This window comes from Lynx rufus, unplaced genomic scaffold (assembly GCF_022079265.1).
Source record: "Lynx rufus isolate CCGP_SWC_20201006 ecotype Redwood Valley unplaced genomic scaffold, mLynRuf1.p SCAF_2, whole genome shotgun sequence".
NCBI classification, from domain to species: domain Eukaryota; kingdom Metazoa; phylum Chordata; class Mammalia; order Carnivora; family Felidae; genus Lynx; species Lynx rufus.
This window is the reverse complement of record NW_025814834.1, coordinates 167,128,791-167,144,906: the sequence shown is the minus strand read 5'-3', so window position 1 is coordinate 167,144,906 and position 16,116 is coordinate 167,128,791. Positions and strand designations below refer to the sequence as shown.

At 39.0% G+C, this 16,116-nt stretch overlaps 1 protein-coding gene across 2 annotated transcripts in view; it reads right to left on the bottom strand.

Moving 5' to 3' along the window:
* The window catches only part of SLC35D1 (solute carrier family 35 member D1), a 56,313-nt gene extending 40,577 nt beyond the window's left edge, over positions 1–15,736 (bottom strand). Inside the window, exons 1-8 of one of the 2 annotated variants that reach the window (XM_047082706.1) lie at positions 15,325–15,736; positions 14,507–14,540; positions 14,323–14,409; positions 13,567–13,634; positions 11,889–11,960; positions 11,178–11,246; positions 8,900–9,002; positions 5,249–5,341 (exon numbers count right to left, since the gene is read on the bottom strand). In XM_047082706.1, the coding sequence (XP_046938662.1) occupies positions 5,249–5,341; positions 8,900–9,002; positions 11,178–11,246; positions 11,889–11,960; positions 13,567–13,634; positions 14,323–14,409; positions 14,507–14,540; positions 15,325–15,527 (729 nt within the window). In that variant the 5' untranslated portion in view covers positions 15,528–15,736. The remainder of the gene's footprint in view (positions 1–5,248; positions 5,342–8,899; positions 9,003–11,177; positions 11,247–11,888; positions 11,961–13,566; positions 13,635–14,322; positions 14,410–14,506; positions 14,541–15,324) is intronic. The other variant, XM_047082707.1, reaches the window with a different exon arrangement.
* Positions 15,737–16,116: the final 380 nt, after the last annotated feature.

Sequence of the window (16,116 nt, the reverse complement as noted above, 5' to 3'; positions counted from 1 at the left end):
GTAGCACTTGTCCCAACTTGGAAGGGTGTGACGTGGTGGGGAAAAGCGAGAGTACTAGTAATAGTCAGGAAATCAGGATTCTAGTCCTAGGCCCTCTTTGGGCCCCAGCTTCCTCAACAGTGAAAGAAGAGGCTTGAACTGGATGCTCTCTAAGGTCTCTTCGAAGGCCTCCAATGTCTTTGACTGCCAAAGCCTGAGCATACTGAAGAGGCTGGTCCCTGCAGCTATGCCTGTGCTCATGATGTTTGTTCCACCCAGAATGTACCTTCTGTTTCTCTTCCTCCACATCTTTCAAGACCCACCTTGATTCTCCTGGTAGTCATTTACTCAGAAAATGCTTCTTGTAAAGAAGCTATAGGCCCTCCTACTTCCACCTCAGCACGTAGAACCTGCTCTTACCTCCAACTAGAGGACTCCTTCGAAAGTGCCACGCAAACTGGCCTCAGTCCATTCAGTTCAATCCCTGCTCAAATGAAACTGAGAAAGATGCTTTCTCTAACCACCTTATCCCAAGCAGCACTTCCCCAATCACTCTCCTCCTTGTTCTATTTCTCCTTGTAGTTCTTATTATACAATTTATGTTTAGTTGATCTCACCCATTGCATTGCAAGCTCCTTTAAGCAGGGACAGGTCCTTTTTTTTTTTTTTTTTTTTTTTTTTTAATTTAGAACAGCACCTGAGTAAACACTCAGTAACTATTTGTTGAATGAAAGAAATATGATTGCTTGTAAAAGATTAAGTAATGATAAGGCCAAGCTTCAGAAACTTCACTTCCAATATTACTCTGAAGGCATTTCTCACATTCAATAGCTTGTTCTGTGAGAAAGCCCTGCATGGAAGTCCCAAACAGGGGTAAACCTATAAGTCAGAGAGGCAGAAATGGCTCTGAGAGATGTAGCCAGACAAACAGTAAGAGATCTTTCTGGAGTCAGACAGATTCTAGTTCTGAACTCTGCCACTGTGGAACCTTAATTATGTTCTTAACCTCTATAAATCAAGTAACAACCTACCTCACAAGTATATAATGAGAATTGAGGAAAATTATTTACATGGACGCATCCTGTCAGGTACAAGGCATCATACATTATAGGCAAAATCTTCCTAAAGGCCAGAAGTAGCCTCAAATTGTTAATATGGGAACAGCTTTATTTAAAGATAAACTGTTCCTTGGGGCGCCTGGGTGGCGCAGTCGGTTAAGCGTCCGACTTCAGCCAGGTCACGATCTCGCGGTCCGTGGGTTCGAGCCCCGTGTCGGGCTCTGGGCTGATGGCTCGGAGCCTGGAGCCTGTTTCCGATTCTGTGTCTCCCTCTCTCTCTGCCCCTCCCCCGTTCATACTCTGTCTCTCTCTGTCCCAAAAATAAATAAAAAACGTTGAAAAAAAATTTAAAAAAAAATAAATAAAAAAAAAATAAAGATAAACTGTTCCAAGGCACCTGGGTGGCTCAGCTGGTTAAGCATCTGACTTTTGATTTCATCTCAGGTCATGATCTCACACTTAGTGAGTTCAAGCCCTGCATCGGGTTCTGTGCTGATGGCACGGAGCCTTTTTGGGATATTCATTCTCTCTCTCTCTCTCTCTCTCTCTCTGTCCTGCTCTCTCTCTTTCCCTCAAAATAAATAAACTTAGAAAAAAAATAAGCTGGCCCACAAAAAAGTGTCCACTCTTAAAAAAAAAAAAAAAACACGCACATAAATGAATGTCTATGTATACCGTGAAGGAAAAGCACAAGTCTAAAGATACATACTGAAAATGAACCCAACTTACTAGAAAACTCTTATCTGAAATCATGCTACATATGCCCTCTGAAATATGAAACCTTTTTGCCAGGACTTCAGATGTACAGCCTACTGACTACTATAAAACTGAATCTTCCAATGGAGCAAATAAAACTGCAACCTCTTACAGAACACTATGGGCCTCCTGGATGCGTCAGGTTGTCTGTGGGTGGCTTCTGGACATTGTTTCTGCGCTGGTGAATAAAAGCAAACCCCTCAACCACCTCTCCAAGTTATATCTCTAACAGCAACTCCCAGAACAGGTTAGCCTTATTTGTTGCATTTAGTGGGTAAAAAAACCAAGCCCCATGTCTTCTAAAAAGCCAATCCTGATATTCAATCCACACCAATTTCTTCCTAACCTAAATATTTATGGTATGACTGAGAAGCACACACTTCAGTGCCAGATCTTATTCCATCTCTGTAGCATGCCAGTGTCTTCTTTGTGTAGCAAGGACTAAGGCATATTTCTCACATATTCCCAATGAAGATGCTCAGACATACTCATCTGAATTGAACTTAAAATGAAATTGCAGTGACTTGTCTCATAAGCATACAAGTAATTTAGGCATAGAGTCAAACAGAATTCTTACTTCCTAAGTTTCAAATGTAATTCATAACCTACTAAAAGAACACTCACTACTCATGTCACTTATATTTTTACTTTGTTTGTAGGCAAAGCTCCATGAGGCACTTTGTCCCCAACAAGGAGACAGAATTGACCCATTTCCATTTTACATCCCAAGATGCCCCCAAAACACTTCTCCCACAGAACCTAGAACAGTTTATTGCTCTGATGTTGGCAGGTCTACTCCCCAAGACAACCGTATGGTCCTCAAAAGCAAGAAAAACACCTAATTCATCTTTTTTCCTTATCACCTGAGCCTAACACCATGAGACACACAGTAACACTTAACTATTTGAGAATGTTAAATGGAGAACATGTGAAGGAGAGAATGTTAAGAAAAAGAGCAGGAGATTCTAAGACTGCCAGCCAGTGTGTCCATCTACACCCCAGTAAGCATATTATAAGAATAATATTGGGGCGCCTTGGTGGTTCATTTGGTTAAACATCCGACTTCGGCTCAGGTCATGATCTCATGGCTTGGGGTTCAAGCCCCGCGTTGGGCTCTGTGCTGACAGCTCAGAGCCTGGAGCCTGCTTCAGATTCTGTGTGTGTCTCTCTCTCTTTCTGCCCCTCTCCCACTCACACTCTTTCTCTCTCTCTCAAAAATAAACAAACATTAAAAAAAATGTTTTTAAAGAATAATATTAATTAATAGTAAGAGTGAGAACAAACAAACATTTATGTGAAACACAAAACGCTGATAGGGTGTGATTACAGAGCAATAAAATTCAGCTTCCATTAGTTTATCACCCTAACTTGAAAGTATTCAGGTGAACTCTGTCATTCTTAAAAAAACATTTCTTCCAAAATAAACCTTTCTTGACCTTTGCCTGGCACTTTTGTTGGAAATAACAAAAAGATTACTCAAATTCTACTCCTTTGCATAAAAAAGAAAAAAACAGTAAGATGAAATTCTAAATTTCATTCTAATATAGTTAGCAAAGCAACTTTTTTCACTATGAGTAAACATTCTCAATCATATAGAAACATTGCAAGTTGTGGGGCGCCTGGGTGGCGCAGTCGGTTAAGCGTCCGACTTCAGCCAGGTCACGATCTCGCGGTCTGTGAGTTCGAGCCCCGCGTCAGGCTCTGGGCTGATGGCTCAGAGCCTGGAGCCTGTTTCCGATTCTGTGTCTCCTTCTCTCTCTGCCCCTCCCCCGTTCATGCTCTGTCTCTCTCTGTCCCAAAAATAAATAAACGTTGAAAAAAAAAAAAATTTTTAAAAAGAAACATTGCAAGTTGACTGTTCAAATATGCATGAACTTTCAAATATGCATGAATTATGTTACAACCTGGCCAATAACTTCTATTTAAATGATCATCACTCTGGAATGAATAAATATCTCCTTTGGTCAATTTTTTCAAGTAACTGCAAGCTACTAGTCAAAGTCTCAAATTAATGAGAATTCCATTTTGCCAAGTCTATAGAATACCTAACCACATTAATTCTTCCAACTTTCTCATGTACAGACTGACCTCAAGATTTGGAACCATCTGTGCTGTCATGCCTGGTTACTTTACCTTACATTCTTGCCCCAAAGCTAAAGTGTAAGAGGTATTTCTGTCAAAGTCTCCTAGAGGGAAAGAGAATACTGCGGAAAGACCATGGCCTTTGGAGTTCAGGCCTGGGTTTAAACCCTAACTCTATCCACCAACAGTGTAACATTGGGCAAGTTACTTAGTCTCTCTGAGCCCTTATTTCCACATTGGTACAACAGAGATAATTCAAACTTTCTAGAACTGTTCTGGGGACTGCATTGTATTACATATGTAAAGTAACTAACACATAATAGGGACTCAATAAATGTTAGTTTCTCTTCCCACTTTTTCCATAGCCACAAAATACTTCTTCAGCACTCTTTATTAGTCAGATCACCAGCTCCATTTCCTACTTTGGAGTCATTTTTAGGCCTGCTAGCAGCCAGGTCACAGTTCATTAAAACATTTATACATGTTCAAGATGATCTATGCTGTTTTTTAAAAAGCATTCTTGATGAATAAAACAAAGGGCCTTTATAAGCTTTATAAGGTCTTCTACCTTTGACTGAAGAACAATTTTTTAATAGTCTAACTACTTTCAAAACCTTTTCTTTATTTTGGCTCCCACTGATTTGTGAGACTTGTCACCGTCATTAGAGTAAATAACCAATACATTTATTCTGAAGAAACTACTAGCCAGGGGAATCATTAAAAGAAATCTTGTTATAGAAATCTTGGCAAAATTCTAGGTTTCCATTTAGTCTGCAAAATTTTGTAAATTGTAACAAAATGGTATCAATTTTTTTCCTATGAATAGGGGGTTTGTTTTAAAGAAATATTCTTGTGTGGATTTATTTTGCTACTCTACTGTGGGTAGCTGTTACCACATAATGCTAAATATCTCCTAAGGAAAAAACCCAGCGTGGGATTTAAACCAGCATGACAACTGTACAACAAAACAGAGAGCTTCTTAGAAATGCCAAATATTTTGTTTAGATTTGAAGAATTCTACTAGTTTAGGATTTTTTGTTTCTCAAGGATAGTCTGCCTCTATTCTTATTTTGTAGTTTAGTAGAAATGTGAAAATTCCCTTCCTCTATCCTTCTGACACATAAGAAGGACACTAGTTGGCATTCACTATTTTTATGTTAACAGTCAAAGCTATTTTGAGCCATTTTAGTACCATCCAATACTCATGCCAAGAAAAAAGGTTAGCATGACATTAGCAAGCTAAAAAATAAACTCTGTTTTTGGTCATTCAATAAGCACATTACTTTTTAACAACCCCACAGTGTATCTTGTGGCCACAAATAATAATAAAATTCAAGAACATAAGCCATTAAATCATAATTAGAAATTCCTACCTTTTGCGCATCTCCTGTAAAATATGCAATGGCCAGAGTGGGCAGAATCATGAACAGTGCATTGTAATAGAGCAGACCATATTTTCCCAGCTCCTAGAATAGTAAATAATTAGGTGTTTCATTTGGTTCTAGAAGACAGATATACAAAACTCTATATAGAATTCCACTACCATCACACACACACACACCCTCCCCCACAATATAGACAGCAAATCAGCCAAGTCATTAAGTTTTGCAAACGTTAAATAACCTAAGCTTTCAAAAGCAAGAAAAAAAGAAAAAAAATCAAACCTACAACATTTTTAATTTATTTGAAATAAATCCTTTGAGTGCTTAAAACCAGGGAAATAAAAATAACTTCAACTGGCTACCACAAAACAGCAAGCAGGGGAAAGTTTATTTTGAATATACACACCTCTCTCTATATAAACACAGTCCTGAATCAAAAGTCATCAAGTCAGTCTTGAGCTTTTAGAACCACAGCAAAATGCCATTTAAGAGAGACAGGGGGGCAGATACCGACACACATACTCACACCTAGACCAACACAGACAGACATAACTTGACAGTGAAGTATTTCTGAAAATGGATGTGTGAAGTACAATGAAGATTAAGATTATTCTATCTACAACTCCCAAAAGTATGATTTGCTGTGCCCTCAGCTACTGGGCCAATACACCTTCAAACACAGGGAGCCTATGAGAACTCTGGGTCCACTTTTCATTCACACACTTCTAAGACATTCAGCTGGAAGCAGTCACCTGAAGAAGCAGGCCAGAGTTTGGGGCGGGGGGAGGAGGGTAAAGGCAAGATGGGGATGAAGTAGTGAGGATGGAGGCATGATATCTGCCTAACTTCTGTGATGAAAGATCACTGAACAATGTAAAAAGTCAAACTACCTTCTCAAAAGGAGCTTTGGAAAACTGGAAACAAATACTCAACAACAGAAAACCAGTTGATTAGATACAACCAAACAATGAAATATTATGTGACCACTAAAAATGTTAAATAATACTGATAAGTAAACATGTTCATGAAACTGCACTAAGTGAAAAACAGACTAGAAAACATTATATATTATTGCTGTTTTAAAATTTTGCACAGTTAAACATGTACATACACATGCAAATGCTCACATACTCTTATCCTCCAAAACTGCGCTTCTCACTTGATGGTAGAATTAAGAGAGATTTATCTTTTCTTCCTCTTGCTTATCTACATTTTCTACTACTTCTATTATACTTTCTACTATTTCTAATATGTATTATTTGTGATTTCTTTAAAGTTAGAAATGTTTTAAACTCAATAGTTGCATTCAGGTCTGAAATGCAGCACTAAATCTTAATGTCACGTGACTCATGCTCAAAGGACCATGATTTAAGCATTCCTGAAATTACAGGTAATAAAACTTCTGATTTATTAACAGCATCTCAGTGTGGCCATACTGCCTCTCAGATAAACCATATAACTGATTTCTATGGCCACCAAAAGCATCAATGAAAAGATGTGCCTCATTTCTAAGGCAGAAAAAAAAAAAAAAAGCCATAGAACAAACAACCTTTAACAACAGATACCCAGTCAGCCAGAGACATGAGTGTGACCTGGTAAGTAAGGATGCCACACACACACACACGCACACCCTATCCAGATAACGGACAAATACCAAATTCTTTTTAATTGTCTTGAATATCTTCTTCCCTGCCTTCTTAAACATAGTATATTGACTAAAATTCAATTGAGGGCATCATCATAAACATGCATTACTGTATTAGGTCCTTATATGATGTTGTGATTTCCTTAATGCTGTTTAATCACCCTGTTTTTGAGTACTTCTATCTTTTATAGTTTTCCTGTTTCTTTCTTTTGTTGTTAGCTGACCTTTTATACCACTGCCTCTCTGCCTCTAACTAGAATTCCATCTTCTAGTATGTTGCTCCCAATCTATGAGGTACGAAAAGCAGATCAATATGCTTAAAAGTTCTAATACAAATGAGTCCTAAGTCATTTTTAAGAGAGGAAATGAAGGACTCTTATGGGAATGAAATAGCAGAAACTCTCTTTGCTTTTGTCCAGGTTCTAGAATATACTCTAGATTGTGCTGTCCAATACAGTAGTTACTAGCCATATGCAGCTATTTCAATTTAATTATATTTAAACTACTAATTCAGTTCCTCAGTTGTACCTCAACAGCCACATGTGGCTGGTAGCTACAGAAAATGGACAGTAGAGATAGAGAATATTTCTATCAACACAGAAAATTCTATTAGTCAGTACGGTTTTAGACAGCTGAGGCTGATGGACAAATGGAATGTTATTACTGGTACATATTTTCCAAAGCAGCAAATGGGCTGAGAAAAAAACAGAGTAAAACTAAATCTCTAACTGTTCCCTTTTCTTTATTTCAAAAAGATAAAAATTATTTAATAGTAGTAGCTTCCACTAAAATACAATCATCATACAAAGTCATCAAGACAAATAAATGAACAATAAGACATAAAAGGTATACTTAAGAAAAAATTGTTGGAAACAATCCACATTGTCCCTATTCTTCAAAGACCTTCAAAATAAACAATCTCTGAGAATAATGAAAACTACTAGGATATTCATTCCATGGCTCTTTCTGAAGAAGGCAAAGCCCCCTGCCAAGACAATACAAACCTGACACTAATACTACTACTGACTAGGTAGGGCATTTGTACTTACAATCTGAACACCAAAAAATGGTCTGAAGGAGTTTCAGAAATATTGTACATATAATAGGGAAGACTAAAAACTAAGCAGATAAGGTCATCTGACTTAGAAGAGAAAACATGGGTAGGGAAATACACGATTTAAATATGAGATAAAAAATGTACCACTGTTTAGAAAAAACTATGGTGACAGTATCTCATGTGGGTCCTTATAGGGGATACATCATGATAAAAAGGGCAATTCCTTCAATAACAACCCTATGATGTATACAGCTGAGTTCCACATAGCTTCTTCTTACAATAATGTGAACTTATACCATAATGTAGTAAAAGCAATGTGACTCAAATTCTCTGCTTTATGGCTTGACCTAAAAATAAAATTTAGTATATATATATTCAAAGTGTGTAACAGACCAACAAAAAATATCTTTAAAGCATACTGCAAGTTAAAAGAGCTGGGTATGTAACATTCATGTGTACGAGATCTAGGCCAAGGAATCCAGCATTGCTCTTGAGAGAGAATGATACTAATGCTCCCTAAATGCTTTCCCATTATTTGTGGGACAAATATGCAAAGTCCATTCTTGTTCTGCAGCTCCTTTCAACACTCACTCCTCAAATCTGCTTAAGGTCTTCCAGATATTTCCTTCTTGTCCAGTTCACAGCCATGAACATTTATGACACTTTTCTCCAATGAACACCCTTAATTATTTCCCTCTCCCAAAGTCAATATTCACCCAATCCTTTCCAGAAAAGGAATAAGAATAAAATCTAATTGTAATAACTGAAAAATAAAGTTTTTTACGTGAGCAGCAACATACAGATATTTTACCTTCAGAGATCCCTAGGTCTTTCCCCTCTCTCCTAAGTATTTCTTTATTTTCTGCTTTTTTCCTGACAAATTGACATTACCACTCCTAACAACAGTAAACATCTCTTAAAGATGTAGATTGCTACCTACTTTTGAATCTAATTTCTGTTTTACATATGCGCCATTTGCTGCTGTCAGGACATCATTTATCAGAATGAAAACATATCCTTCCAGGTCAAATGCCAAGTCAGAGCTGTAAAACACAAGCAACACTTTAATAACTTACATTTAAAGAACATGCATGTAATTTTAAGTAGGTCTGAAGTACAATATATGGAAGAACATATTCTTATCTAGGTAAGTGAACATTAGGCATTTTACCAGCTATTAGTATTTCTTGATTCCTGGTTATAGTTTGCAATTTCATACTCAATAGGGAAGTCTTCAGAAATGAGACATACTAACACCTAAACATAGTCATTAGTAATTAATCAATCACATCAGTTAATATAACACTGCTCTGAAATCAAAGTCAGACAAGACCAAGTAACCAAATTCACCATTATGATACATCTGAAGCAGGAAGAAGACACTGGAACTCAATTTCAAAGACAAGGAAATCAAAAAGATGAAGCTGTTAACATGTCACTTTTCCAAGGATTCATTCACACAAAAGGCAGGCTGTACAAGTGGTTGGGTCACTGGGTGGAATATCTGAGGTATAGATTATAGCTAGTTCTGAGATCAAGCTACAATAGTGTCTAAGCACATAGTAGGAACTCAAATACTTAAATGACTGCTTTAAAAGCCTACCAGGTATAACTAGCTGGATTAGGGAAATTAAAATTTTCTATTATTTAGTTGACTACCAGGCACAAGATAAGAACTTAGTAAACTGAACAGAATACTGAAAATCTAAGAAGAGTATGTCTTCATTAAATGTTAGCACCCTAGCTAAAATAGCGGCCCCACATTCCACATTCTGTGATTGTGCAAAACTAGTATATATTTATAGCTAACTAGTACATGGAATGAGACTTCTAAGGAGCTCTATGCCACTGCTATTTTAGGCAGAACTAGCCCATGTACAGTCCCTTTTCCAAACAGCCTGACAGCCTTTTAACTTCAGACTCCCTTCCACCCAATCTGTTTCCCAAGTAAAAGGTTCTGATTAGATAAGGCTGGTCCAAATCTGCAGGCCAGGGTTGGCCCCGAGGAACTCCTGTTGTTTGACTCTGTTTGGGGCCCCACCAGCTTCAAGGAAATGCTTCAAAGACTAGCAGGGCATCACTAAAAAGAAAGGTTAAAGGCTCATATACAATTTTTCTTCAAGGAGGCAATATCACCTAAAGGGAAAAATAGTTAGCTATATAATAAAATTCTAGTAACTATTCTATCTTTAAAAAAAAAAAAAAAAGGAATGCAATTTCACTTGGAAATTTAGGGTAGAATAGAATCTGACTTTAATATTTCCTCCTGCCTATACCACAGGGATGATGAAGGTAAATGAGCTAATCCAAGAAGCGCACTGAATTCCCAGATGGAAAATGTATGCCGGGCAGAATTTGTGTCATTAGCAACCCCACGTACGTATGCCTTGGGCTAAGTAAAATGTAGAAGGCCTCTAGCTATAACTTTAATTTTCTGAGTCTTTGGGCATACATTTTCACCCTACATTTTAAATATTAATTAGTTAATTAATAAATTAATTTATTTTTGAGAAAGAGAGAGAGCATATGTGCACACAGGGTAGGAGCAGAGAACTATGAGATCATGACCTGAAATGACTGAGTGACCCAGGTGCTCCTCTTCCTGCATTTTAAAACTTAAACTTAAGAACAATGGAAAAAGCTTCAGTAATTTAACAGAATGTCTAAGTTATGGCATTTGTGATATATCTTAAGTGAGGACAAATAAAGAAATTCTATTCTTTATTATTCCACAAGGCAAATAATTCATTATCATCTGCCTTTTCTAAGACACTATTTTCTTTAGCACTATGCAAAGTAAACGAATACCACATGATTTATAAAAGCACACAGGCTCTGGAGTCAGGCACAAATTCAAATTCCGGCTCTGCCATTTACTAGCTGTGTAACCTTGACCAAGTTACTGAACTCAGGTTTCAGTTTCTTCAACTAAAAATAGGAAAATTATACCCATAGCTTTCAGAGTTGTTGTAAAGAATGCATAAGTAATATGTGTAAAATGCCAAACATGGCATATGGTATGTGCTCAATAAGTAGAAGAATCAGATTTTGCCAGCCTTGACCTTAATACAGCCAAAAAGATTGAACTCTCTGAAGAGTCTTTTGGATGTTTTCAAAGACATGATTCTTACTTAGCCTATAAAAAAATCTCTTTACTGGTAATTGATTATTATTAATAATTATTGATAATTTCCAATATGTTCTTAATACATTCTTACCTGGCAGCTACAAAGGCTCCAATAATCATTGCAAATACGGTCATCTTAATACCCCAAGAAAAAGTCTTCCTACAAAATAAAACAATTAAAAAACACATACATGTGCCTTTAGTTATTCACAAAGACTCAATCTGCAACACAGGCAAAAAAAAAAATATATATATATGTGTGTGTGTGTGTGTGTGTGTGTTTTCTTTAAAAAAAGCTATAAACAATCATATTTTAAATGCTTCCAAGAAATTGGATATTTCAAAGAACCCCTTTACATGAAGCAAAAAGTTATACAAAAAAGTGTATTCATATTTTGATTCTTATATTTACCATTATTGAGTTTGCATTTTTGTAAATCAGAATTTCTTTAAGTAGAAAAAGGTCACACGCACTTGTGGTAAAAGTAGCCAAGACATGAACACTATTTAAAACCTATACTGATGTTTCTGACCCAGCTTCACCCAGTGGCAACAGTAAGTACAGGAATTCTTAGAAGTATATCTCATGTTCAGACAGATTCCAACTACTACAATTCATAATCTTCCCAACTACTGCTCCCATAAACTATCAATTCCTATAGCAAAGGAAGAAAGTTGCTTAAACTTCTCAAAAGATAAAGTTGAAACAAGACAAATAATTTTACTATTTCACATATGCTGGGCCCCTTTTCAAGATAATTAAAAGTTTGTTAAAGACTACATATATTAGAAATTAGCTCACTTGAGTAAAACTCCTTCAGCAAACATTGTAAACAGGATGGAGAACCTTCTCAGAACTGTAAACATTGGCAAGCTGCAAAAAAAAAAAAAAAAAAAAAAAAAAAGGAAAAAAATATGATTAGGTAAAATAAAGTTTAACAATTTACTTTTTTAACTAAGACTCCCCAAATATCTTAAAATAATGTTAATCTCTTCCTTCCATTATGCCGGTTAATTCCATTCCATATTGATTAATCTGTGATTAAACCTTTATTTCTTTCTAGGATTCTTATTTGAAAGCTGAAAGAATTGCTTTCATAAAACTACTAGAAGTGAGAAATACCAAGCTAACTATAAAAAATGGTAGAGATCATGTATCTATTATCAAAGACTAATAACAGCCACTTTATCTCACTCTACTTTTATACAAATACCCTTAAAAGTAACCATGTTAGTCTTCCTTTTTTACTAGACTGACCTTACTTCCCACCCACTCCACTCCCCCTGAACACGTCCAACCCTCCAAAAAGCATCTATGATAATCTACCCACATGAAACACTCCTTGATTGTCCTTTTGTGAAATACTTTGGTCTTCCTCTAAATTACCACAGCATTTTGCTTGCACTAGTCAAACACATATCCTCTTGTGATATAATTATTTCTGAATATATCTCATCTCACTCCAAAGTGCCTTATACTTAGCTGGCAATAAAAAATAGGCTGAAGATGGATAGATGGATGACAATGGATGAAGAAGAGCAAATTCTATAGAAGCAGCACTTTGTAGCATGTCTGCATTTCTTTCCAAGTGGATAATGAGATGGAAAAGGATGCCCCACCCATGAGAAATCTAACTTCCATGAACCCTCTCCCAGAGATATCATCATGGTTATTCTGTCAGGTTTCTTGGGTCTGGAGAAAGAAGAAATGAAAAACGCTTTGTCTCTCATCCTCAGAGATCTCCCCATTGTTTTACAATCATCTACTATGCCAAAGGTTTACCTTAAGTGGAAGTACTGAAACCATGGATTTCTGTTAAACAGCTTCCCTATGTGTATAATTTTAGTATCACATACACCCAATACATACTATACTCCTCAAGTGGAGAAGCCAAGAATTGGGAGGTTAGAGGATAATTAAACAGTTTTGTTGTAGAGCAGCGAACTACTGCTTTTTTCTAGAAGTGAATACGCTGCTTCTACAGTGATATGGCCATGGGTACAATATTTGTATCAGAGTTCCATCTGATGTTATTTTAACTACTTCATGTTAAAAGAAACACTACAAAAGTTCTCATACCACCCTCTGATTTTGCTTGCAGAATTTGCTTAAAATATGATATTTATAAATTGTATTAAAGAATTGAAACCCCAGAAGCCTATCATATACTCTCCACTACTATATAGGTCTGGAAAAATAATGACAATCTCCTATCACAGCATTTTATAACATTTTAAGACTTCTATTAGCAAAGTGAGGAGGGAAAAAAACCCCAAAGCAAATAAAACTCTTTCTATTCAAACTTAAAGAATTTAAACTAAAATCTTTTTGGTGTAATCTTCATTATTTACTAACAGAAGCTTTCCGGTCCTTTCATTTTCTTCCAAAATCAAAAACAATGTGTTAAATATTTGACATTCAAGTACAGTTTTAAGAATACATTATATTAACCTCACTAGTAAAATAAAGTTATCCATACTTCAGTTTCTTTGTGCTGAACAGTCCCGTGATTTGGTTCCCAAAATATAGTAGAGGTAGTGGAAACGTCTAGAAAATTTAAAAAGGGATAACAAAACTCAATAATAAAGATAGCTAAAACAAGGTCCTTTCAAACAGAAACAGTTTTGTTTATATGATCAAAATCTTTCCACTTAAAACATAAGATTAGAACTCACACACATTTTTGGCCCCCGTGAAGCACCCAAAAAACATTATTCCTGGATAAACAGCACTATTGTGGCAGAGAGAGGGAAGAATGGAGAAGGAAAAAGAAAACAGAAATATGAATATGATCAAAGCATAGGAGACAGTAACATCACCTGCTTTAAAATATAATGGATTAGCCCATGGCAGAAAAAGGAAAGGCATTTCATCTTCACATGGAGTTAAGCATAGGCAGACAGAAAAATAAGAAAACAAACCCAAACAACAACGAATGCAGGATACACTGGCTGGATTAGATGGATGTAGAAAATGCAAAACAGCTGTCCTCCCAATAAGTGTTCATCGATTAAAACAACACAAGATCTCAGGGGGCTTTTTTCCCTTAATTTTACAGAGTGTGTAGGCCTTTTTAAAACACATATTACTAAATTTATTCTTACCTTCACTATACCCACTCTGGGCAATTTTTAAATAGGCGGAGCACTGACAAAAATATATAGGGACTTCTTTTCAGCAAAAAGCACTAGTATTATTATCATTATCATTATTATTGCTATTATTACTATTTTACCTTTCGAGGTACATTTCTGTCAAGGTCAGGAAACTTGACTACTCTGAGCGCCTTTCCCACCCAGAGAACTGCCACTGTGGCCACCATCTGTAAACAGAGAACACAGATTCACTGTTCTACATATAAAGACACACACAGAAGTTCGAACGACATAAACCACGTAATGCTGAAGATTCCAACTAACCTGGCCAAGTCCAACACATAGTGAGGAGGGAAATCTACAAAAAAGGTAGAGAGAGAAAAATACGGGGTCAGGAAAACCCAAACGTAGCTCTGTCGATTCAATTTAAATGCATTTTGATACAAACACCAACATCTGCCTTTTATCCAAATGAAAATCTGAGAAAAATCCCTGCTGGTTGTCAGGCAACACCCCTGATTCTGTAGCCTCGGGCGGCCACTTGTCTCATCTTGTCCGATTCCACAATTTCAGTCAGCTGCCTCCAACAGATTTTTCAAGCGGTGAAGAAGACAGACATAGGTGTCTTCAACGGTTTCACATCTTTAAAACAAAAATGCTGCTTCTGCCTCAGGGTCCCAGTGACAGCGTCAGAATCTTAAAAGAGCTTGAGGATGCGCACGTCCCCAGAGGCTGTCAGCAAACTCGAGGAACCCTGAAGCCCCGGACCCCGGCCCAGGATGCCGGGAAGGGAAGGCATCCCTCACTCTGCTCCCAGCCTGGCATGCAACGGGAGCCAAAAGTCACGAAGCAACTCCGCTCCGTTACTCCGCAGGGCAAGGTCTCCTGGGCGCTGCACAGTAGGCACGGCGGGCGCTTTCCCACCGCGGCGGGTACGCGCGCCGGGCCGTCCGGGGCCCCGCGCCCAGAGCGGGACCCGCACCCCGGCCCATGCGCCAAGCCGGCCCCGCCGCCCGGGCCGCGCGCCCGCCCAACTTTGTTCAGCTTCAACTTTGGCAGCGTTAAGTCCAAGGAGCCGGCGCCCCGCCGCAGCCGCGCGCTCCTCCCCACGGCCTCGGCCGCCGCCGCCGCCTCGGCCCTACCTGTAATTGGTAAGCACGCTTTTGTTGACCACCACGATCAGGAAGGAGCTCACGCCGTAAAAGCCGGCGGCCAGCAGCTTCAGGAACACCGTCAGCGTTTCGGCCGACGCCATCCCCAACTCCTCCTCATGTCTGTGTGTGGAGGATTTCGCGGGGGCTTCTCCTTTAACCCGGGCATGCTGACGTCTATGAACTTCCGCCATGGCTGCGGCGGCGGCGGCCTGTGAGAGGAGCGGCGGGCGGGCCCGGCGGCAGGGCCGAGCGGCGCGGGGGGCCTGTGGCTGTAGTTCCCGGGGGACTCGCGGGGCCCTGGTCTGCGGGCTGTGTCGGCTGCGCGCTCGCCGCCTCGGCTCCCCGCACGGTAGCCGCCCGTCCCCGCCCAGGGGCAGGAACGCTGGGTTTCACACCCTTGGGGACTGGGCTCGGGCATTGTGCAACGCGGGGTCAGAGGGTAGGGGCCGCGCCAGGATTGGTCTGGGTAGGGGTTGGAGAGGGCCTGGAGAAGGGGCGGCGGCGACCCTCAGTCCCGGGCAAAGAAGGAAAGGAAGCCAAAGAGAAACCACTCGGGGACACCTGAGCGCCAGGCGGCAAAGCAAATTCACCGAACGCCGCGGCCGCCCGGCGCCTGCGCGCGAGCCTGCGCTGGGTCTATCAGCGGCCGCGTACCTAACAGCTGGGGAGGCTGGAGGCAGGGGGACTGGAAGCCGTATTCTCCAGATAACAGCCGCAACAAAAGTACGGACCATCCTCCCCTCGGTAACAGGTGGCTGGCTGACTTATTCTCAAGGTGTG